The sequence below is a fragment of the Xiphophorus maculatus genome, chromosome 12 (assembly GCF_002775205.1).
Source record: "Xiphophorus maculatus strain JP 163 A chromosome 12, X_maculatus-5.0-male, whole genome shotgun sequence".
NCBI lineage: Eukaryota > Metazoa > Chordata > Actinopteri > Cyprinodontiformes > Poeciliidae > Xiphophorus > Xiphophorus maculatus.
Window position 1 is genome coordinate 17,215,021 of NC_036454.1, and position 24,379 is coordinate 17,239,399.

Genomic DNA, 24,379 nt, shown 5'->3' on the forward strand with positions numbered 1-24,379 from the left:
TATAACATAAAACATAGCACATGCTGTGTATAAATAAATGGGGCTTGACATCTGAGCACAGACCAGGTCACCCAATAAAGGCAGACACTGAGCTGCAGCCAAAACACTTTCAGTCATTATAAAGGGTGAATAGTTAAGGGGAAAACGCACTCATTAAAGCAAAATGTGTATTGCCATAAAACTTCAGTTTTCTAAGCACTACATACAAAAATATGTTGGTATATGGTGCAATAAAGAACTTTAAAAAATGTGGGACGACTTAATATTTTCCAGCCTTTGACCTGTAAGAGAAAATTTGCAGATTTGTCTAATTTTAATCTTTTTGTCTTATCTATTTCAGGCAAAGACTCAGACTCAGGCATGGTTTTGGTTCTTGATCATTTGGGAAAAGATGACACTTCTGGGCCTATGTTGATCCAGCCTCAGAGAGAAGCTATGACTCCAGAGTCTGACTCGTTACTGTCCGACCGGACAAGGTCGAACTCCACGGCTTCGGACCGTAGCGGGACTTCTGTGCACTCCATGTCCAATCAGGATTCTGTTGCCTCGGAGAGGAGTCTGGGCTCCAACCAGCGATCCCGGCTGGACTCTGGAGCCTCAGACAGGAGCCAGAGTTCATCGCAGCGCGGTCGCCTCGACTCCGCTGCCTCGGAGCGCAGCATCAGCTCCCTGTCGTCTGCCAGGCAGAGGCTGGGATCGGATGTCTCGGATTCATGTGTCAGACCCCGTCTGGGGTCCGGGAACAAAGACGGCACGGGCGCGTTATCTAGACAACGGATGGACTCTGTGACCTCCAACCTCAGCATGAGTTTGTCTTCTGAGGTCAAAGCTCCAACGGAGGATGTAGAGAGACCAGTGAGTGGTTCTGTTAGCAGCACTGACTCAGAATCTGAAACAAGTCCAACCAACATCCAGACTCAGAGCGACCAGGACCGCAGTCATGACCAGGACCAACCGGATGGGGCCGTTTTATCTCGAAGAGATCCTGCAAACGGGCTCCTTAATGGGCACTCTCAGGGAAAGTTGAACTTCAAGATTCAAAAGGTTAGTGAATACATCAACTTATTAACATGGTTCTTAAATATCTGAAAATTATTCAGGCATATTAAAGGTAAAATATCCAATGTGGGCCCTCAGAAAACCACTAGGTGTCAGAGTACTGCAGCTAAGCAAACAAGCTGACTTAAAACTAAAGGAGAGACCAAGTTGTGGCCTAAGCAGAAGGACGGAAATCTTAAAATCCTGCACTAGAGGAATTATTGTTCTTTATTTGTTTAGTCAAATCATTAGTCGAGGGAATCCATTGTGCAAGATGACAAAGAAATGAAATAAAATCACCCAGAACTGACAGGAAACGCATTACAGACAGGAAGTCAGGAACTTCATGCTCTCATATGAACTTTCTCGATGCCCTAGTACATCTTCACAGATCTTGGGCATAAACATTTACTATTGCATACCATTATCTTCCCGGTAGCATGCATGCTCCATGGGTGCATCTAAAAAAAACACAATATCATCTAAAAGTTCATTTATTCTTGTAATAAACAATCAATAATAAGGTAAATAACTAGCATTTATTACAGTCGTACCACCAGAAGGTGGCGCTAAGCTGCACATTAACCTCCAGGATCGTTGACCTTCCAGGGTTTCCATTTAATCATACCTGATGAACTCCATGGCCCCATTCTTCAGCATCCAGTCGTCATCCAAAAACCCAACAAGCCGAGCTTCTGGTGGATGCTGTTTGGTTTTTGTTACTTGGTTACACAAACAAACGGTGCACCTGACTGTCTCTGCTTCAGCTCAGCGGCATGTCAGTCTCACCTGCTGTCAGGGAGGGATATTTTCCTCTCGTTCTTCGTCCTGGAGCTCTTGGAAAACAAAAACAGTCTGAGTTTCTGTTTCTGTGCCGACTGGTTGCTGTTGAAGAACATTTCCCATCGTGTTGGAGGCATCGTGTCATTTCTCTAAACACGTCCACCCAAAGCTGGCCCCGGATTTCTTTTATTGTTCGCTCTAAAATGGGCCGATGTGGAGCCGGTCTCCTGAGAGTAATGTAAACACCGCAGGCTCCAGCTGTGGCTGCCGTGCCAGGAAAAGAACAGAGGCCCATATCGACACCAAGTATGTTACACAATGAAACCAAAGCAGCTGGTGCTGAATTTAGCATCATCTGTGTGTGCGTGCGTGCGTATGTCCCAATATGCAGATTCCAGTTCCTCGTGAATCTGCACTGCAGCTCAATGTTGGCGCTCTGTGGTTGCCAGCAGAGCATGTTGACCTTTAATCTCTGGTGCTTCCTCTGTCTGATTGTCATGTATCTTTGTTTGTCTTTCTTCCTTTTTAGATAACAGCTAATGGAAATCTGACATTTAGTCATGGAAAGACCAAGGAAACTGGTAAGACTCCAGTTGAGCTCAACACTCAACATCCAGCAGGATCATATTTTTTCTGGAAACGCATCATGTTAGGAATTTAAATCAGTTTCTTTTATGCCACGATGTCCGGGTTCACAAATCTGAAAGTGAAGGGCTTTGAGATCATCTTCAGAAAGCAAAATAAATAACGTTAATGATAGTAGTAGTCATTTCCAGTCCAGATGAAAATTGTCTAAATGCAGAAGATTTCTTGTGGATTTCTCTGGTTTTAAAACAATTTTCCAGACCAAACGTTGGCATTTCAGCCATCAATATTTTTATTTTGGAGTTTCTGACTCAAAGGCACATAAAAACTCGTCATTCAACTCTGCTGGCTTTATGAGTAGTTGAACCATATCTGACTGGGTTTTTATGTGCAGTTTGGGTTCTTCCTGTTTTAAGCACAGGCATAATAAACGTGATTCAGAAAATTAAACCGATAAGCGTGACCTGAAAGTCTGAAGTTATTTTAGTAAATTTTACATTTGTAAAAGTCTGAACTTAACAGTGGGTGCTCCCTTTTTGTCTACTTAAGATGATATATTTCTTTGCAGCTATGACAAAAATAAAGTCAAAAAAGTTGGAAAAACAACCCAAGAAGAAGCAAAGGAATGATGGGATCTGTTGGGGCTTTCAGGTTTTATGATAAAGTGATCAAAATAAATTAACTGTCCAAACTTTGAACCTGGATGTAGTGAAAGTGCCTTTTACGATGCAAAATATGAAATGTTAGGACAATGCACATTAATTAATATTGCCTCAGAAAATGCCCCAGAAATAGCCAAAAGGCTAATTTCATTTGTTGTCCCTGGACAATGAGTCATTTGTTTTGCTTAAAAACAAAAAATTATACAAAACGAAATTAAAATGACTTAACTACACACACAAAATAAACTACAATACAGTTATTGTAAAAGGTATAAGAAATAATTAGGACTAATTTAGTCCTTCCTTCTCTGCATTTCATTACTCTCTAAGATCAGTTTCTTTTTCTGCAGCACCTGAAAAGAAAGACTTTACATTGGAGCAGCTCAGCCGCACCAACTCTGTTCGAGACAGAATGCGCAAGTTCACAGAAGCCAGCCAAAATCCCCCCGCGCTGAAGAAGACCCCTCTGAGAAACGGGACCATCTCTGGCCTGACGAATCTCTCCAGAGCTGCAGAGCTGTTTGCACAAACATCAGCATCCCCCGGCATGTCTGGAGACACGCCAGCCAGGCCACGTGTAGGCTCAGTGTCCAACACCGCTGCGTCCCAGAGCCCAGCTGCACCTCAGCCCCTCAAAGGAGTGGCTGATAGACCTCTGTCTTCAACCGGCCAATCGCAGGGCTCCCTGGGCGGGACGAGGCTTGAGAAAGATATGCCTACCTCGGCTGAGCCAGAGGAAGAGCGGACCCCAGGGAGAGCAGCTGAGACGCAGGTCCCTGAGGGAGAGGAAGACCCCGACATGAAGACTTTCCTCACGATTGAGATCAAGGATGGCCGCACCACCACATCCACATCATCATCATCATCCTCGTCAACGCAGAGAGGCAACATGATGCCCATCACCAACATGACGCCGCGCATCACCACTCTGGGACAGAGGCCAGGTAACAGCTTTGTGGAAACACACTTTCAATTTCTAGTAGAGTAGCTGGAATCCTGGTCAGTTGACTCAAAGTGGGATTTTTGTGAGACTAAGCAAGCAAAACATGCGAGGTGATCCAGAGAGATATAAGGGCTGAATAATAAGCAGAGCATTTGTTACAGAGTGGGCACGTTTCTCAGCCCTGATGGGGGGCGGTGAGGTCACCGGTCAACAACAGAGAGCAGATTTCAAACAAATGCAGAAACAACAAGCTGTCTGAGCTCAAACTCAATGGTTTTATTGTTACAGGGAGAATGAACAGTCTTGTCTTCCCACACAGAGCGCTACTTTGTGTTGTTCAGTACATATTTATCTAAAACTAGACAGGCTGTCTGTAATTCATCTGAATTTTAACTATAATGAGAAAAATGTTCCTGTTACATCTTCTTTCTTTGTGAATTTGCCTAGCAAGAGGTGAAAGTTGCACAGTATATCAAAGTTGTCATCACTCTGAGTCTGTGTTATTTTGGAATCATAAAGAACTGCATGGATGCTTCATTTGATTGGATGGGAAATTTCAAGTTTCATGTGTTTATTCCCTGAATATTGATTATGTATTTGACCTCAATGCTCAGATCTAATGTAAATTGTTTAGAGTAAAAGTCTAACAATCACAGTTGCGACGTTGTGTACTGCTAAAAGGAGAAAGTAATTGCAATTTTAAGCACCTACTTTTTCTGTCCCACTTTTTCACCTAAACCCTTCTGATTTCCCAGCTGATTTATTTTAATATTTCAAATATTATTACGATTTTAAATTCGTTATAAGCAGGGAAATGTAAGAGGATGCTGGATATTTTCCCGCCTTATTTTCTCTTGTTGCAGGTTTGGTTGTTTTACAAAGAACCCGTCTGCCGCAAGACGTTTTCTAGAAACGGTGCTTTAGTTCACACCAGGGAGGGGATTGTTTCATATCCTGCTAAATTAAAATGATTTGAATTTCACGTCTCATGGCTTACTCTATGAAAATGTTATAAAACGACTCAGATAAATATGATCTACCAGCAGAGGGTTGCCTAGTTAATTTTAACATACACCTGATGCTGATAGTACTGTATATTTGACTAGTTGGATGTATGGAGGCACATAATTAATGAAGACTTTGGAGACTCAGATCCATAAGCTAACAGAGGGTGCTGGAGATATGAGGGAGAAGATTAAAGAAAATGTAGGGCTGTTGCATATCTGTCAAAATATAATCAAATATAAAATCCCAAATGTGAGTTTTTGTGATTTCGTTCAGCTTGTTTTTTATATTTTTTTTATTTTATAAAAATGGTAACATGGCAAGAGGAAAAACTGGTACAATTTTATAATATTAGTGCTGAAATGGAAATTATTATGTTTAGGAATGTATCTTCAATTGCAGTGTATTGAGCCCAACTTGTCTGTGTGTGTTTGTGAAATTGATCTACTTTGGTTAAAAGGTGTAAAAAAAAAAAAAAAAAAAACTAATTTAGCTTCAAATATGTTTTATTAAATTTTATCAACCATCAAGATCTCTTACTAAAAAAGTGACTTAAAGACAGTTTATTTGTTATCTCTGAGCCCATTTAAAGCATCTGGTGTTTCTCAGATTGTCAGCAACCGTAATCCTCAACCTAAACAGTTTGTTTAAAATGAAAGCAGAACCTGTGCAACCCGAAAGCTCTTTGTCTCTTCCTTCTCCTCGTCTCCCTCCCCTCCCTGATGATGCACTCTGGGCCCTGCGGGGGCTTCCTTATGAGCTGTTTTTCAGCCCAATTTGCTTTAATAGTTTTAAAACTCCTTTTTTGGAATCCGCCTGTCCGGGTTTGAGTGAAGGTAGTTTGCAACTGCGTTTCAGGTTTCCCTCAAAGGCACCGTAAAAGCTTGTAAATGTGCTGTGCGTCATGCTGAGGTGCATCACTCCTGTGGTTTGTGATCCAGCTGTTCCGTGTGTGTGTGTGTGTGTGTGTGTGTTTGGATGAGGGAAGCAATGAATCCCAAGGAAACTCAAACGCGTGCTCCGGGAGCCTAATGAGGAAAACTGTTCAGGCTAAAAAATCTGTATTTTCTCCTCTTTTTTTTTTTTTTTAAATTGGATGAATGTTTATTCTGAAAGCTTCAGCAGCTGACTGAGTCACACCAGCAGAGTGGAAAATCCTGCACACATCTCCAGTCTTTAAACAACTCCAAAGTTATACATGTTTAAGTTCCTGCTTTGTGCATGCCTTTCAGAGCTGACCCTTGGCCTAAGAGCAGCGCCATTCAAGATCTCCTCGTCTACCTTCTCCAGCGGATCCTCCATCAAGGTAGGATATTTTTAGGACGTGTTTCGTAAAAGCTTTGCCAAAAATACTTGGAAACAAAAGTTCCCAGATGATGTTCTAAATTTGAACTCTGTGTGAGTCCTCTGGCGTTTCAGCCACAACTCACGCTTAGAAATCACCTCTAAAGGTCTGGGAAGGTCCTCCAGCAGAAGCAGGAGAACAGAACAGAGTGAGGAGAAAGGAGGTAGAGCAGAAAGGAACGGTGTTTATCAAACACAGAGAAGGGCCACCAGTCATATCTGTCCTTGTATGGTATGTGAAGAAGACAGAGGGGAGAAGGGAGGTGTTCTTGCTTTTCTCTCTGCAGGGTTTTATCTGGCAACCATTTCCCTAAATCACACCTGTCTGTATCCGTCTGTGGAGTTTACGCTGCAGCGAGTTCATCACTTGCTTTGTCTCTCAGAGAAGCATCTCTTGCACATGTTCCTATTAGCTGGAAGACGTCTGGTGTGAGAATTAGCAGAAAGCACAAACAAATCCCCTCCTACCTCACGTGACCTGGGAGGTTAAGGCCGATTCTTAACATTCCCATTTGCATCATTCTTTAAAACTTCTCACTCCCTGAAAGGAAGCTTCTTTGTGAATTGAGAGTGAGGGATTGAGCGGAGTTATGTCCTGTTTACGTTTTTAATTTAACGACTGCATTTGGAGCGCGGCCGTAATCTGGTTATGGAATCAAAAAGCTGGTTAATTAGGGCTCTGCCCTGGAGGCCTGTGAAGGAAAGCCTCTGCATGGCTGCAGCGAGGGTCGAAGGTGTCTGGTTAAAACGGTTTTCCTGAGTTAGGCTCTTGATGAGACGCCAACACTGGTTGGGAAACAGACCCCAACTATTCCTGGACATTTTAGCACAAAATGTTAAAATGTTAAATACTCTATATTTTAACTCATTCAGAAATTTATTTCGATTTCATCAGTATGTTTTCCAACAATAGCGTTATAAAGGTCTTTAGAGCTCTTTGCTTTTACCCACCATGATGTAATTCTTGTGCAATACCTTCTTGAGAAACTACACCAGCTGATATTAATTGGCTCTGACAGAGACAGGATTACTTCCTGAGTACTAATTTTAGATATACCCTCGTTTTTCGCGGGGGTTACGTTCCAAAAAGAACCTGTGATAGGCGAAATCTGTGAAGTAGTAACCTTTATTTTTTTTACAATTATACAATGAAATATTCCATAATACATTGAAACCAAAGAACAAAACCTTTTTACAGGCCCAAACATTTGTTTAACAAATAAAAGTACTGTATAAACGTTTTTTTTGTTGTTTTTTTTTTTTTACAAATAACTACTGTACTGTAAAATAATAATTTTAATCATCAATACGAACTGAAGGCTTCAAATTGCGGAGATCAGCACCGCCCCACCGCGACCCGAGTCATTGGATTAGAACGGGAGAAAATGAAAAATGATTATGAAAAAAAATACAAAGTACAGTAGGACAAATAGTGACTCACGTGTATTTCACTGCTCTTCTGACTGAGCCGCTGCACCCTGACTCCGCTCTGTAGCGATTTTTTTCCTCTAAAGCCCGCGGTGCAGGTGTGTTTTATCATAGAACATAGTTATCGGTAGCTGTTGTCGCTCTTTTTTCTTCTGGGCAAAAACATTCTTGAAATTGGCAATCTGTTTTACGTACGTGCACTTATTAAACCGCAACGTTGTTGACACACAGGTAGAGAAGAAGCGGAGAGACTGTTTAGCCAATCAGAATGCAGAACACAATTCACGATGCAAATCCGTGAAGCAGCGAGACCGTGAAAGGTGAACCGCGATACAGCGAGGGTTCGCTGTAGTTGATTTTTATGTATTTTTTCTGCTTCCTTTATTTATGTGTTTAATGCTTATTCAACTTATTCCACTTCTACATCTAACTTAATTTAAGAATTTATTTGTTTTGATTTCTGTGATTACCTGGGTTGTTTCATTTATGAAATATCATTAGAATAAAAACTTACTGAGAAAAAAAGTAAGATTTACTTTGTTTAATGTAAATACAGTTGTCCTGTGAAGGCCTGAGTGGTTTGTTGGAGAACAGTGAGCACACCTGGCACGTCAGGAATAAACATTTGGAGAAGTTTACAGCACACCGACTTCTGATGTCTTGCTTTATCACCTTAAAGTGAACATCTCCAGGAAGAAAGCAATTTTGTTCTTCAGCCAGACCCACTCATCATGCAAGGATTGCCATAAATGTGCATTTTATTTTATGTAAATTAGAAGAAGAGATTGTAACATTAAGCTGCTTCACGTAACGTCGTGCCGTCGTATAAGCAGCCTAACATGAAATCCTCCGGCGATAAGCCGCAGTAAGTCTTTCTCTCCTGTCATCGGTTGGATAAGCCGATGTATCAGCTCCATGTGCCTGGATTTTCTCAAGTTTTACCAGACAGACTTAGGCTGACTTGGCTAATGAGATTGTAAAAACAGCAGCCAACACTGATGGTTGACATCAACATGGGGCGCAGCAGTGCTAGCCAGAGGTAGATGCTTTCAGAGCTCTTCTGTTTCAGACCTTGCCTTGTCAAAGTTCATGGCTGTTAGAAAGGTGGCGGTCTGGTGGGAAAAATGGCCATTACAGTTAGAAAGGGGAGTGATATGAAGACTTTAGGGTAATGTGAGTTGAGCAAGTTCTTCCTGTTTGCTGGTGTTTATTGACCATCATGGTTCCTGTTGGAAGCCCTGATCCGTTTGGGTGGTCCGGACTTCTCCTTGGTGGTCTAACCTCACAGCTCCCCTCCTCTGTTATTTACTTGCTCCAATCATTTTAATCCCAATAAAACTTGTTGATGCTGATTGCTCTGGTTTTTCAGAGGAACGAAGTGTAAATCAGACTCTGAGAGAGAAATGTTATAAATTCTCAGTATGGTGACGGACCACTCCAGCTTTGCTGAGTCTGGTTTAGACCTGCAGCGTTATCTGGGACGCAGACACCCCTAACCAGCAACCTGGTGGCTGATTGTCTCACTTTGCCACCAGAGGACAAGAACCTGGTGATCTGCAACACATGGTTATGAATTATACCACAGACTCACATGTGTCACAGAGAAAATGTAATGTCTAGCTGCTCTTTTTGTCTACAATCGCTGCATTGTTTTAAAGCATCTTGAGTTCAAATAGTTTTTTTTCTTTATATTTAGACATAATGAGTTTATCAAATTACCGCCAGTTTCACTTTAATCAGAAATCCAGTTTTAAGGTTTGCATGTTCCTCCTTCTGGTTTTGATATTTTGAGTTATCTTGTTGCAGATAAACAACTAGATGAAATGTCCTCAGTGGGTAAAAGCTGTTTTTCATTACTGCTGCTCAGCATTTCTCTATTCATTTCCCTTGGAGCTAAATACTTCCAGTGAAGTGTTTTGCTAACGTGCAAAGGTCAGAGACAACTGCTGCCCTTTGACTTTGACTTCCCCTCTGAGTTTCAGTAATAGTTTAGTTACAGGGTTAAGAGAGAAAGCACCTTTAAGGCTCACAGTAACTCTAGAGGAGTTCAGAGATCCTCAGCTCAGATGGGGAACTTAGTTATGCTCTCCAAGGATCTGGCCTGGGTGGAAGAGTAGCACCCAGAAATAATTGTTCAGAAGAAGAAGAAGAAAATAAGTGTTCAAAGAAATCCAGAAAGAAGTCAGGTTTGCCAGAAGACATGTAGGCGATATGCAGAACAGTTCTTGATGCTACTCGCACTACAAAACATGGTGATATTTGCATAGTTTTAATCCAAACCAAACAGCCACATTGTTCAGAATAAAGCGCATTTCTGAGTTAGAATGGCATAGTCAAAGTACAGACTTGAATCCAGCTGAGAATCTATTGCAAGACTTGAAAACTGAAGTTCACAGATCCTCTCCATCCAGTCTGACTGAGCTTGAGCTCTTGCACAAAGAATGAGCTGAAATCTAGATGTGCAGCTGGTAGAGAAATATTCTGAAAGACCTGCAGCAAAAAGAGGATCTGCAAATGATTATCAGGAAGGTTTATAGGTGTACACAAAACACTGCAGATTATTACTCGTATCCTAGCATAATAAAATGTAGAAAAACGGGTGTGAATACTTAAAAAAGGAATAAGTACTTGACAATTTTTTTTTTTTTTTGCATTGATGTTTGGGAAGTGCTTGTAGTTAGGAATCAAGAGTTTCACTTTCTGCATTCTTTGCACGTTACAGATGCCTCCAATACAAGGAGTTCAACGTGGCAGTATATCCACAGTCTACATTTAATAGGAAAGTTTGAACATCAAACAAGATGACACACACACACACAAGTCTGTCAGCACTCTGACTTTAACAGCACTTAAAGTTTCCATGTGAGCAGCAGCTGGAGTCTTTCTTAATTACTAAGGGGTCTAAACCAAAACTGTGGAAGAGATCAGCCCTTCATGCTTTGGTATTAATTGTGGGGCTCTGCTTTCAGTCGTTCTTGTTCAAAAGAGCTGATCAGTCTGGAACTCAGTCATATTTTATTAGAAAGCAGTTTTAGGAGGAGTGAAACAGAGCCATGGCCTGTGGCAATGTCTAAACCACTGTTTGCCTTCCAGTCGAGGTGTGAAGGACGTGCCCAAAATAAAAGGAAGGTTGATGTGGGAGGGGTGAGTGTTTCAAATTGTTTTCTCTTTTCTCCCCCACCCCACCCTCAAAGAGTGACCGGCTTAGTGGAATAACCGCAGGGCAGAAGATAAATATACTGTCCGTTGCACCCAAGAAATAAGTGGGTGGGTGCTGCCTGGGAAACGAGAGTCGCTGCGCGCTCATTGGCTTTTATTTGGCTCCCTGTGAAGAGGGTCTGCTGGTTGAGGGTATAAAGAACAGGCGTAGTTTGAGAGAAGCGCTTCTGCTGCTCTGTGAGAGGTAATAACCACTTTGTTCTCGGGTAATTCGCCAAGAAAGCTGCAGTTTTGAGGAGATTTGTGAGAGAACGCATTTTCCGTCACTATGCCTGGGGTGAACCTGGACTTCCTTCCAGCTTCGCAGCCTGCAGAGTCTTTGGGCTCTCCAGAAAGTGCTTGTGCCGAGTCTGGCCTGGAGGAGGTGATCGGTGATCTGCTTGCCCCGGAGGAAACCAAGGAAGAGGACAACAAAGAGGAGGTGCAGTTTAGCGAGAAGAAGCTTGAGTTAATGCTGCGATGTGCTGTGAAGGAGATCCACAGTGACCTGCAGGCTTTTGGGAAGAAAGTGGATGTCCAGTTGGAGGAGGCAGCGGTCCATATGACTGGTTTACTGGAAGCCATTTCCAGACTGCAGGAGGAGAACCTCCAGCTTAAAGCTGAGCAGGAACGGATGGTGAGGCATGTGGAGGCCCTCTGTCAAGTAACTGGACTGCCTGATCGAATCCTGCAGGAAGTCTGCTCTATCCCACATGAAACCAAAACTTCATCCAACGACGATGGCCCTCCATGCACACTCAACAAGAGCACAGTTGAATTTTCATGCAGTGATTCGACCTGCATGTCCAGAGATTCTCCATCCGGCGTGCTCCAGGAAGCATCTGATATCTTGGGACTGTCAGATCAAACTGTCGCCCAGGATTTTGTTTCAAGCCCACTGGACTCGTCAGAGCCCTCATCAACTTCTGTGACCCGCCGTTCGCTCTCTGCACCATCTGTGATATCAACGATGTCTCCTGACAGCAACACGGTACTACTCTTTGTAAATCCTTCTGGTCATGACACCTTTTAATTTAAATAAGCCATGTGAACAATGGGTATGCTTTTGTTCCAGTTGATCCACAATCTAGCCGTGGATCAGCTTTCCTCGACTCGTTGGTGGCATCCAAGTGTTGCTGCCTTTTGTTCTGTACGTGTTCTTGTTGACCTACACTTCCCCTCTGGTCACTTAATCCCTCATCATGTCCTCACTTCAACTGAAAAACATCTCAGCTGTCAGTCAGTTTGGGCAGATAGTTCCTTAGTGTGTGTGTCTGTGTGGGCACGGCTTTCTGTTTGCTGTTTGGTGGGAAGCAAAAATATATTTTAGTTTGAAGTACACCAATCTGAAGCTGTCTTTGTTTTCTATTCTGATTTCTCTTTCACAGGCATAACATAAAAAGAAATTGGAGCTGCATTCTTAATATTGTGAAACTAACACAACCTAACGGAGGTGGGATTTTAATTTTAGGGTTATTGCTGCATTTTTGTTCTGTTTACTATGACGGTTATATAGAAGTAAATAACACAGTTATTGAAAGATGAGTACTTTGTGTTTTCCAGAACATGAGTTCTTAATTTGCCAGAGGCTTGGGGTTTGGTCATCTCAAAGGCCACAAACAGCAGGTGAGCCTCACTATGGGCACCTCTGTTTAAAAGGATAAAATGACAACTTTGCTGTTTTTTATTTAGCCTTCCCGTTACTTGCTGGATTTTGTGCTTTTCTTTCGTTCTTATTGTCTGAAAAAACCCGGAAACATGTTTAACCTATCAGAGCTTCCTAAATCTCAGTGTTTCCTCTCACTTGATTTTAAAAACATTACTGAAACTGAGAAAAGTTTATGAATTCAACTTATTGAAAACAGTGGTTATCAGAGTGAACCGGTTGGCAATGCTGATCAGAAAAGGGTCAGATTGAGATGAAAACCGTCCAGTCATCAACACTCTTTAATTTCAGTTGCGATGGTTGTTTTTTTTTTTTGTTTTGATAGTTGTTGCAATGTCATAATGTACACAGAAAGGTGCAAAGAAATGATGACGACAAAACCAACACCGTTTGTTTATCAGTCTTTCAATAAACTGGGTTTGTCTGTCGCTAATTAAACCTCAGTTTATCTGCCTCCAATAACAATCTGGCTCTTTATCTCAAAGCTTCTTTTGTAGATGTACACAGAGAGCAACACATTCTCTATGTACATTGTTTCATTTTAAAAATATTCCTTTTACTCTTGACATTTAACATTCGCAACATTTCTAAGATCGCGCTTGACATCTCAGTCTGCTTATCAGCTCCTGCAGTGAAAGTTGTTTCACCGTTTCTCTCTGATGTAATAATGGACACCGACCTCATTATGTTTTCCAAATTTAGTAAAACTCACTTTCTTAAAATACCACCAGATTGCAACAAATGTCATCTTAATTCTCTTTACAGGATAAATGACTTCAGTTCATATTTAATTATATGAAATTTAATCAAATGAATTTTTTTCCAGCATATGTCAGTCTAAAGTGCATGCAGTCCAATTTAATACTAACTGTATTAATGTACATTTAGTTCATCATTAAAGGCCATTTGGTGAAAAGACACAGTGGTTCGGTTGTTAGCATTGTTGCTTTGGAGCAAGAGGTTCCAGGCAAAGGACTTTTCTCCGTAGGATTAGCATGTTCTCCCAAAACATATGTCGGTTCCCTCTGTGTACTCAAACTTTGTCTTGTAGTCAACTTGTCTTGTGTGGAACTGTGATAAACCCAATCAATGGACACTGAATAAAAACAGACACAAGAGACACCAGGGCAGCCAGAGTGCAGCTCAAAGTTGCACCTGATATCTTCCTGCCTGGAGTGGAGGATGAATGGATGAATGGTTATAAAGTTGGTTGATCTAAAGAACAAAGTCAATGATTAAGGGTTATCTTATTAGACAGCATTCTGCATTCTTAGCTAGTGTGTGGTAACAGTGGAAGAGAATAACTCCCTTTTAGCAGGAGGAATCCTCCAGCAGAACCAGGCTTTGTATGAGACCATCACTAGTTTGTCTATTGAAACCAACTGGGGATGAAGAGGATGGAGAGCACACTGAGGAACAAATAAAGCACAGGAGCTCTCTATGGTAGCTCTGTTGGTGTCTTTGCCTGGAAGAGAGAAGGGTTAGCAAAGGTTGCTGTAGGAAAAACTAAATGTATATTTTGTGCTGATTGGGGTGGAAACTGAAGTTCGAACATGGTTCCTTTGAGTCGTTTTGCGTGGTTGTAAGCCTCAGAGTCCATGTTTGGCTGGGTCGCGTCCCAAAGCATTCTTTATCGGTCAAGAGCCTCTCAGTGCAGCCTGTCCCAGGGGTTCAAAACTCTGTGTCCAGAAAAGTCTGACAAACAAGGGGCCACCCTTGTTTGCACAGCTCTGTAGCTGTCCCCCCCTAGTGAGACATGGTCCCTCTGGGACCCTGAGAGCAGCTGTGGACTGAGCTATATCTGAACCTGGACTCTGTTGTTTTAAAAAGCATTAAAGCTAGAGAACTACACTCTGCTTCAGCTATTTAATGCTATGTATAAATTCAAGATGTATGTTTTAAAATATGATGGTCACTTAGAATATGACAGGTACATTGTCAGGTTTATGTAACAAATATCTGATGTTTGTTCTTATGGAGCTCTGTTTCTCCTCTAGTGTACATAACAAAGAGTTTTTTCCATTTGCTTAGAAATAATACGTGTTGGTACATCGTCCTGACAATGGTGATACGGTCACAAGCTGCAGGCTGGCAGGAGCTCGGTTATTATAAAGACACTCGGTCACACGCTGATCCGAGCCAACAGTGACTTGGCAGGCTTTCCCTCCCGCTCATGTGCTTAATGTCAGTCTCTGTGGAAGGGCATGAAGACGGAGGGGAGATGGTGAAAGGCCAGTCTTTTGTGAAACAAGTGATTCATGGAAGATGAGCTTTATCAGTTCAGTAGTAAATGTCCAGAAATGTTTTAAAACCTATTTTAGAAGATCAGTCTGGCTTTTTAAAAGCTCAGTCCTTTATTACTTGGCGTCTTTTCAGTCGTCTCATAACGCTTCATGATGCAGAGAAATACTGTGACCATGCGTGTTTTTACCAACATTTGTTTTCATTCATATTTTGTTAAACTATTGAGTACTCATCTTTCCTTCATTGCCCCAATTTTAACTGATTCCCACCCTTCAACCTGAATTGACTCATGGATATTTATTTCTCAATATTTAACTCGTCCTTTCTCTCTGTTTTACTCAGATGGAGACTGAACCTGTCGTTGCCTCGGAGCCGATGTTTTCGGCCGGACCGTCCCTGATAGTTGCGCGTCAAGTCCCCGCCATCCCCAATGGCTCCAGCACTCAGACGAAACTTGTAGAGAGCTCTGGAAAACTGACGGCCGAAAAGCTCGCCGCCATCGAGGATGAGGAGCTCCTGGACAAGATGGTACATCACAAGTTTGAAATAAAACTCAAGTTGTTTTTTTTTTAAGTAAATGTTGCATGTTTAAAAAATCAATCTGCCCCATTTTTTGTTTATTTCATGAACTTCTTTGTTGTTCTCGTTTTTTTGTCTCTCTCAGCTCGATGAGTCCAAAGATTTCGAGGAGAGGAAGATGATCCGTGCCGCCATGAGAGATCTTCGCAAGAGAAAGAGAGGTAGCTGCATGTGGAGGTGTCTTTACTAGTAAAATCAACTGGTTCATTTTCTTTGTGTCTTTTCTGAATAAACAAAATCAGGGGCTGCCTTTACTGTAATAAAATGTTCATGTGCTTGTAGCATTTTTCAATTCCTAACATGTTAAAAAATGACTTTTCTGCCCCTAGAGGCCATGCTGGGATGTAGCCAGGAGGAAATGGGTATGACAGGTGGTCTGCAGTGCCCATTAATAAATGAGTTCTGCCTGGGTTTGCTTTTTGTTATCAGCCGCTACAGTTTTTAACTCAGAAGTAGTGGTTGATAAAATGCATGGAAGTGAATCTCTCCACTTGTGTTTTCAATGAGCACTTTACTTTTTAGTTTGTTTTTTTTGGTTGCATCAGGCTTGTGGTTTTGCTGTTGAGTTCTCTGGTCTGTGAATGACATTTTCACTCAGCGACATGGAGCTTTAGAGCTTTACTGGGATTTTATGTATCTGATCAACACAAAGGAATGCATGATTGTGAAGTGGAAAGAAAATGATCTCTGGTTCAATGATTGTTTTTACGTTTCACCCCTTTTACTCTGATGCCCTTAAGTAAATTCCAGCTGACTTCAGAAGTCGCATGGTTACTAAGTAGAGTCCACCTGTGTGTAACTTGATGTTAATATAAATCCAGCTGTTCTGCGAAGGTATTTGTTAGAGAAATAAACGGCATCATAACATGAAGACCAAGACTCAAGCCCCTCCTGAGAGGCCAAATAACAATTAAATCGAGAATCTTTGTCAAGACTTAAAAATCTGTGTTCACAGACAGTCTGCCAGAGGGAGAGCAATTTTGCGAGGAAGGATTAGGCGAAAGTTCCCATTTCTAGATGTTGAAGACTAATAAAGACTAAAAAAATTGAAGAATAATGCAAAAGACTTGCAGCAGCGCAGCAATAATTGCGTTGCTGCAAACGTAAGCATGCCGCACTTATTTGATTGTAATTGTGAAGAAAAGTGTCCTCCTGGTATCACTTCGGAGATACTATGAATTGATCAATCACATTAAAATGTATAAGAAACCTGTTTGCAAAGTGACTAAATGTGAAAAAATGGAAGAAGCATGATTGAAATCTGAGCAACACTTAACGGTTCTCATAAACACCAATTTAGGTATAAGCTGATAGTCCCAGGGAAGGTATCAGTGCTGTGGATGCTGCTAAATTTAGAGCAGTCCTGTGCCGTGCTTTTTTTCTCTTTGTTCTGGGCTGTTTGTGCAGGACATGTTATTTGACAACTGCTGAACCTCCCATCCGTGGGTGTTTGTGTGTCGGAGACATTTTAAAGCGCTGTGGAAAGACTTGTGAAAAATCTAGCTCTCAAATCAGGAAGCCTTGTTTTCATCCATCTCCTCAGCTGTCAAATGAGGTGCTGTCAGCTTGTTTAGGATTTCTTATCCTCCTTCACTTACCTCTCTCTTTCTTTTTTTTTTCCACTGACATCATTTGTCCCTCGCCTCCTCCCTCACCAGACCAAAGAGAGAAGGAGCGTGACACTCGTCTGCAGGAGCTGCGACTGCAGAGAGACGAGAGGGGACAGAAAGGTCGTGCTGGACCCGGAGCTGGGGAGGTGGTGATGAGAAAGATGGAAAAGTCAGCCGATGGTTCAACCCTCAGCCAAGTGACTAAGACAAACCGTTTTGCTCAGTCTGGTAATTTTCTTTATTTTTCTTGAAACTTCCATCAAGCCTCTTTTTGTTCCAAAGTTGTAGAGCATAAAAAGATAAAATGTATTGAAAAACACACCAAGCATATAAATGATTCACTTTCTTTTAGACGATGGGAGCAAATCAACACGCAGCACGGTTGTAGAGACCAGTTTTGTGCAGAAAACAGACAGTAAGATGCTAGTTTTACACAGTGTTATGTACCTTTTTTGTTTTTTTCCTTTTTATATTAAATTTGTTTGTGCTTTCAGGGGGGACAGTCCAGTCAAAATCATACAGCTTCACCTCATCCTCATCCTCAAACACAAGCAAAAAAGTTGGCAGGTGGGTCTGGAGGCGGTGGTGCAGAAATGATTCAACCTTTCCACTTTCTAACACTTTTCCAAATCTCTGCTTCAGTGTTTTTGATCGCGAGGACGACACGTCTCCTCGAGGCGGCAGCGGCGGTTTGTCTGCCATCGATCGACGGCAGGCAGAGAGGCGCAAGGAGCTGATGAGGGCCCAGACAATGCCCAAGACGTCCGCCATGCAGACTCGGAAAGCCATGATAGAGAAGCTGGAGAAGGAGGGCGGAGGGTGAGCAGAAACTGAGAGGTGGAATGAGAAAGATTGAGGTCGGAGCGTGTGTATTTACTAAAGCAACTATGGCTTTTCTTTCAGCCCTGGAAACCAGGCAGTAGCCAAGATAAACAAGGTGCAGCGCTCCACCAGCTTTGGTGTACCAAACGCAAACACCATCAAGCAGATGCTGCTCGACTGGTGTCGTGCCAAGACGCGCTCCTATGAGGTGAGCGGGGCAGGAGCTAAACCGGGCCTGAGATTAAGTTTTTTTTTCTTCTTCTTCATAAAAGTTGTCTTATCTCTCACTGATAATCAGTTTGTCCTCTCCCTCAGCATGTGGACATCCAGAACTTTTCTTCCAGCTGGAGTAACGGTATGGCGTTTTGTGCCCTGGTGCACAATTTCTTCCCTGACGCCTTTGACTACGACTCCCTGAGCCCCAGCAACCGGAGGCAAAACTTCGAGGTGGCCTTCAGCGCCGCAGAGTGAGTAATCGGAACATTGTTGTATTTCTAACCAAAAAAAGATCCATTTAGATTTGGAGTGTTATTATACAGTGCAGTAAAAAATAATTTGCCTCTTGACACGTTTTTTTTTTTTTTTTGTCACACTTAAATGTTTCAGATCATCAAACTAATTTCAATTCTATACAAAGCTTTCCAAACTACCTGTCCTGCTGCACAACACGTTTGTGATTAAGGTCACAAATCGATGTCTGGGCTTTCTTCTTTAGGATCTTCTGACTATTGTGTAACCTCCACCATATCTGTCAGAAATATGTTGTTTTTTTTATTTTGCAGTAAATGTAATGAGACACATACTCTACACAAGCGACACTTTTTTGTGCTGACGTTAGACGGATATCGGTGCTCTTTTGGTTAGCAGTGGTTTTCACCGTGGAAATCAAGAACAGAGACCTTAACTGAGGAAGATGATGCCTGAAGTTTTTTTAAATGCTGTTCTGGGCTCGTTAGTGACCTCATTAATGAGTCGTTGACCCACCTTTGGAGAAATTTTAGTCAGTTGTCCACTTCTGGAAAGGTTCCCCACTGCTCCATGTTTTTTTTTTTTTTTTCTCGTTTTGTGGATAACGGCTCTTTCTGTGCTTTACTGGAGTCCCAAGTCTTGGAAATGGCTTGGCAACCTCGCATAGACTGACAGATGTCAATAACTTTTTCTCACTTTTTCTTGAATTTTTTTAGATTGAGTGATGAAGTGTTGCTTAATAAATAATTAATTTATAACAAGGACTGAACCCTAGGGAATACCTTTTCCATAACAGCTACACATCACTAATAGAGAAACCTTTTATGCAGCTGTTTATGCAGAATTTGTTTTTTTCCGATAGTGAAAGTGTAAAATTAACATAAGGAGTCAGCTGAAGGAGTTATTGCTCAGGAACCCAGTCCAGCACAAGCAGCAGGGCTCCCTCAGATATATTTCCTTTCTTTTCATTTAGCAGATTCTTCCATCCCACTCTTTCTGTGAACTTAACTCTTCAAGTCACATGCCACCATCTACTACAGTCTAAATATGTTAACCGTCTCTCCCAGGTATATAAAGCGTCTATCGAGGCTGAGTAAACCTCTTGTTCTGCATTAACTCTGCCTCCAAACGTCCCTTCAAGGGAACAGCGGCTCTGACTATGGTTTGAAAAAAATCCTCCACCTCCCATCTGAGCCTTGTCCTTCATATTTCTCTCGTCTTTTTCTCCCCTCATCTGTTTTGCATCTCAGTATGACTTTTTTTTGACCCACCCACCTGTTCTGTGTGTGTGTGTGTATGCTCTCACAAGTCGCAGGTAGAATAATGTCCGTATTGTCATCAGCCTCAGTGGCTCATCTTTTACACTTTGTGTTGCATCCTCACTCGTATCTCCAGTCACAGAAGATCCACGCAACACACTCCCCGAATGTACATCTGTGCACAAGTGTGTTTATAGTCACTCCATAGCTGAATGTTTTTATTCTATTATTTTGTTAAATCATTGTTTTTTCCTGTGTTTTGTTGTAATATTCAAGTCTAAAGTAGGCATGGGCCTTTATGAGATTCTCACAGAGTGATGACATCGACCAAAAATACAGTGTCATGCTATCCCACTATTTATCCAACTGATAAACAAAATCTATAAAATGACTAAATCATTTTATTGTTCATTTACTGATAACTTATTTAAACATTTAATACAATCATTTTTAATTAAATTAAAGCTTTTTTAACATGGTTTGATTAGAAATATAGTATATTTTTATTTAAAAGAATTTTGTTTATTTTTCAAGTAATTATTGTATGAAATTATACGTTTATTAAAAACAAAATAGTGAGAATGATTTCTACTGCTGCCAAGGAGCAGCTGGTCACGCCAACATTGTCTCTATTGTCATTAATGCCCCTAAACTGTTCAGAACAATATGATATAAACGTTTTTAAGCTTTGAAAAGGTAACTCTGTGTGCCTCCTTAGCCGTTCTCAGCCCATGCCTCATTAAAAGTTAACCACAGAAAAAAACAACCCTATTAAGGGCTGAATGGGCATCAGCTGATGCTCATTTGACACTGTGTTTTGTCCTGTGTGTGTACGCCACATGTTGGACGTTGCAAAGTTCATGAAGCATGTTGACTCATGGATGTATTTATCGACACTGAATGTAATGTTTATTTTTGTGTTCTTTTTTTTTGTCTCTTCGTTCTCTCACTGAATCCTTTATTTTTTGGCTGCTCACTGCTCTGTTTGTTTTTTCCTCCCTTCCCCTGTTTTCTCTCTGCATCTGTCCTTCATCCTCTGCATTTCCTGTCCTCCGCTTCCCCTGTGTTCGTCCTCTCCTCTGACAACCCTCACCTTCGGGCGCGGGCGCAGGAAACTAGTGGACTGCCCCCAGCTGTTGGATGTGGACGACATGGTGAAGATGCGCGAGCCGGATTGGAAGTGTGTGTACACGTACCTGCAGGAGTTCTACAGGGGCCTGGTGACGAAGGGCCTGGTTAAAACCAAAAATTCCTCCTAGAGTTGCTCCTCAACTAAAACTAAACCTATGGTGAGACGGGGGACGAGCTTCTAAGGGGGCCTGGCTTTGGTTCTGACTTTTAGTGGTTTGCAAATTATTCATATCCCTTGAATTTTTTCACGTTTTGCCACATAACGACGACAAACTTCAACATATGATAACCAACACAAGAGCGTATAACTGCGAGATCTTTACAAAACTCTCCATTTGTGTTTGCATTTGTTTTCAGTCCTTTTTACTCTGATACCCCTAAATGAAATCCAGCGTTAACAAAATGGACGCAGTTATCAAAGTCCGCAAGAGGCCACCTGTGATGATTTCAACTAGAAGAATTTAAATCAACACATTATAGAAAGAACTGTTTTTTTATAGGTGATATTTTGATAGAAACACAGGAGACATTGTGCTGTTAGCATCGTTCTGTGAGATTAACTGTATTTAGTAGGGACAACTATAGAGAATCTAAAAACAGGGATTCTTCTTTTACATTTAAAAATGATCTGTAGAAAAATACAATTATTTTGCAGTTAGATTTTTGTTTTGAACTTACTCAGTCTACAAGATTGAGTGGTCACTAAGACCATCATACTGCCAACATTAAAAGACTTGTGGCTGTAATTTCAGTGAAATCAAATTACATTTAATCAGTTTTCCTCCATTTAACAACGATTCTACATTTTCTCTGTGTATACCGGTAAATCCCAACACAGTGAATTGTAGTTTGTGGTTGTAACATAATGTGGAAAACTTCAAGGGATGCAAAAAAATGACCAGTGTAGGGCAAAAACTATGAATAGATAAACATTAATGTCTGCTTTTTACATTTGATCTGTCATGCTAATATAAAGCTTCTGTGGTCTACGGCACCAAACATGGTATATGTGAATGTGTGCATCTCTGCGCTCTGTGTCTTCGGCCGGCAGAGAGCCAGGGCCGACTGCAGCACTTTAAAAGGAGTTGCTGTATTGCTGTCCAAGTTGAGAAACAAAGCAGAGAAGAGAACCGCTTTGTTGTCCCGCTCCTCATCTGATCGAGTTTAAGATTACAAGTGTTTATGCTATTCGCTTATAAAGCCTTTTAAAGATACTTTAACTTGAAACACACAGCAATGTGTCTGTAGATCCTTAAATAAGAAAACTTTACTCGCGGTGACGTTTCTTCTCTCTTGAGAGACATTTGTTGTTTATGTTTCCAATATTCTTTACTTTCTGCTGTGACATGTCTAAAGGTTTGCGGAGTCAAACGCCACCTTGTGGCCATTTTCTGCAAACACTCATCATGAAAGGCCTTACTAAATATTACTTATTGAGAACTTTTAAAGTGTTGCACTTAATAACAAATAGTTTAGGTGGTTATAAGAAATACTTAATAATAAACAGGGTTTTTATACTTTTTTCATTTAAAAAAAATGTCTGGGGTTGAATTTCTAGATGTTTCCAGCTGTTTTTATAACATTTTGGACATTTTAGTACGAAACAATGACCCAGTTTGGTTAGAGCATCTCAGCCCCTGAACTTTGCTTTTGTTTCAGTACAGTAGCATCTGTATCAACTTATATCAGTTTTGTTTTTAGAATATATCACCTTAGATTTATAAAATCTGTACTAGATTTTTCCTACACCAAATACAGATTCTTTAGCCATTTTTCTGCTTTATATTAGTTGCAAACTGGAGGCAGTACGAGAATAAAGATTGCTTAGCTTCCCTGATTAAATCAGTAAGATTCTGTAGATCAGTTTCACTTTTTGAACTGAGAATGACTGAAATACATTAAATCTTAATTTATTTAGATGTACCTGTTCATATCCAAACTTGGAAAATAATAAAATCCCAAACTTTTCAGGATCTTCTTCAAGCCTGTGTAGGAACCGTTATGCAATAATCATGACGTAGCATGTAGTTTAGGAAACGGGTCGCCCGTCCTCGACTTTGTCGTCTGACGTCCAGCCTTGTCCTGACCCGTCTGTCTCTTTCAGGACCTGTGCCAACTGCATGCCTTTGCTAGAAGTGGAGGACATGATGATCATGGGTAACAAACCGGACTCCAAATGCGTCTTCACCTACGTGCAGTCTCTGGTGAACCACCTTCGCAGATACGAGATGTCCATGGGCCGCCCCTGTGACCTCTGACCTGTGGCCAGCGGTCCTTCACATCCCTGACGAACACGTCGGGGATTTTCTGTGTGTTAGTGCCGTTTTGCTTCTAACATGTGTTGGCGATGCTTCATTGTTCCTTCTTAAAACAATCTTTGCTGACACAAAGTCTACCTCTTTAACAGAGAGAGGATGCCTACATGTTAAAAATCTTTCAAGGTTTTTAATTTTATTTTCTGTGTTCAGACTGAGCTCACTGCAGATTTCAGCTGTCATTTCGCTGGCGTTAACACTCTCACACCCCCACAAAAAAGAATTGTTTATATGATATCTCCTCTTTTAATATAACTATACCCATATTTTTTTCCGCTGTAATTTTTTCTGCCGTTCTGCTGGTAAATCCATTGAAACAGCAATATCGTTTTCTTTCTTTCCTGATACTTCCCCCCCACCCCCCATTTCTAACCAAACTCTGGTTGCTTTAATTATTTTTTAAATTATTATTTTTTAGTTGATAAGCATAATGAGTTTTAATTAACAAGTACAGAAGTGTTAATTTTTGCTTATTTAAATGAATTCATCATTGTCAGAGGAATCCTGTGCTAAAAAAGAAAAAAAAACTTTCCTGCACAGAGCTGCTGATAAAGTTGTCGTTCTGAAATCATTAAAATGGGGAAGTTGGAGCCTGATATCTTGCAGCTGACTGAAATAAATTCTGACGGCTCGCTGATGGCGTATTTAAAGAAAAACGACCACACTGTCGATGACGACGTCCTGCTCAAGTCTGTCAATTAGTTTATTTATGCTCAAACTGGTTTTAATGCCAGTGTTTTAGTTTGTGCTTGAAGCCATTAGGCCGTTATCTTAAGTATTTTAATAAGCTGAAGTTCTTATTTTCTTCTGTAATGACCTGGGCTTGCTTCTCTGCCCAGCATGGACACTAATGCTGAAAACTTTACATAAAGGTAAGAGAAGATTTGTATTGAGGATTTTTATTCTAAGGTTCTTTTAAAAGAAAATTATGAAAACTTGTTTCCAAGCTTGTTTTTTGGTGAAAAAAAAAAAAAACCTCCACAAAACAGTGAGCATTGAGTGGGTTTGTGTATATAAGTGAATGCTTACACACATTGTATAATTTCATGTTTTCTGTGCACTGCAGTAAAATGTAAATAACCAATTAAACCAATTTGAGAAATGAAGTCTGTATGAAGGTGGTAATTGCTTTATCTTTTTCACTGTTTCAGCCAACTTCACTGAAATTCCCGGTTGATATCTCAGCTCTATATGTACCTGGAGAAATATGGAAAAGTATTTTTAGTCCTAATTCTTTGTCTTATAGTCCCAAACTTCCATCATCAGTTCTTTTCCATAGATTTTTTTTTTCTTCTAGAT

General features: G+C 41.0%; 1 protein-coding gene across 5 annotated transcripts in view; it reads left to right on the top strand.

Moving 5' to 3' along the window:
* LOC102220920 (smoothelin-like) overlaps positions 1–24,186 on the top strand; it is a 52,858-nt gene extending 28,672 nt beyond the window's left edge. The window contains exons 7-21 of one of the 5 annotated variants that reach the window (XM_023343675.1): positions 341–1,044; positions 2,351–2,402; positions 3,419–4,012; positions 6,249–6,322; positions 15,239–15,424; positions 15,561–15,636; positions 15,805–15,846; positions 17,134–17,313; positions 17,438–17,500; positions 17,580–17,652; positions 17,728–17,904; positions 17,989–18,115; positions 18,223–18,374; positions 20,746–20,923; positions 22,870–22,958. In XM_023343675.1, the coding sequence (XP_023199443.1) occupies positions 341–1,044; positions 2,351–2,402; positions 3,419–4,012; positions 6,249–6,322; positions 15,239–15,424; positions 15,561–15,636; positions 15,805–15,846; positions 17,134–17,313; positions 17,438–17,500; positions 17,580–17,652; positions 17,728–17,904; positions 17,989–18,115; positions 18,223–18,374; positions 20,746–20,893 (2,648 nt within the window). In that variant the 3' untranslated portion in view covers positions 20,894–20,923; positions 22,870–22,958. Of the gene's footprint in view, positions 1–340; positions 1,045–2,350; positions 2,403–3,418; positions 4,013–6,248; positions 6,323–15,238; positions 15,425–15,560; positions 15,637–15,804; positions 15,847–17,133; positions 17,314–17,437; positions 17,501–17,579; positions 17,653–17,727; positions 17,905–17,988; positions 18,116–18,222; positions 18,375–20,745; positions 20,924–22,869 lie in introns of all 5 variants that reach the window. The other 4 variants (XM_023343674.1, XM_023343678.1, XM_023343676.1 and 1 more) reach the window with 4 other exon arrangements.
* The last annotated feature ends 193 nt before the right edge of the window (positions 24,187–24,379 follow it).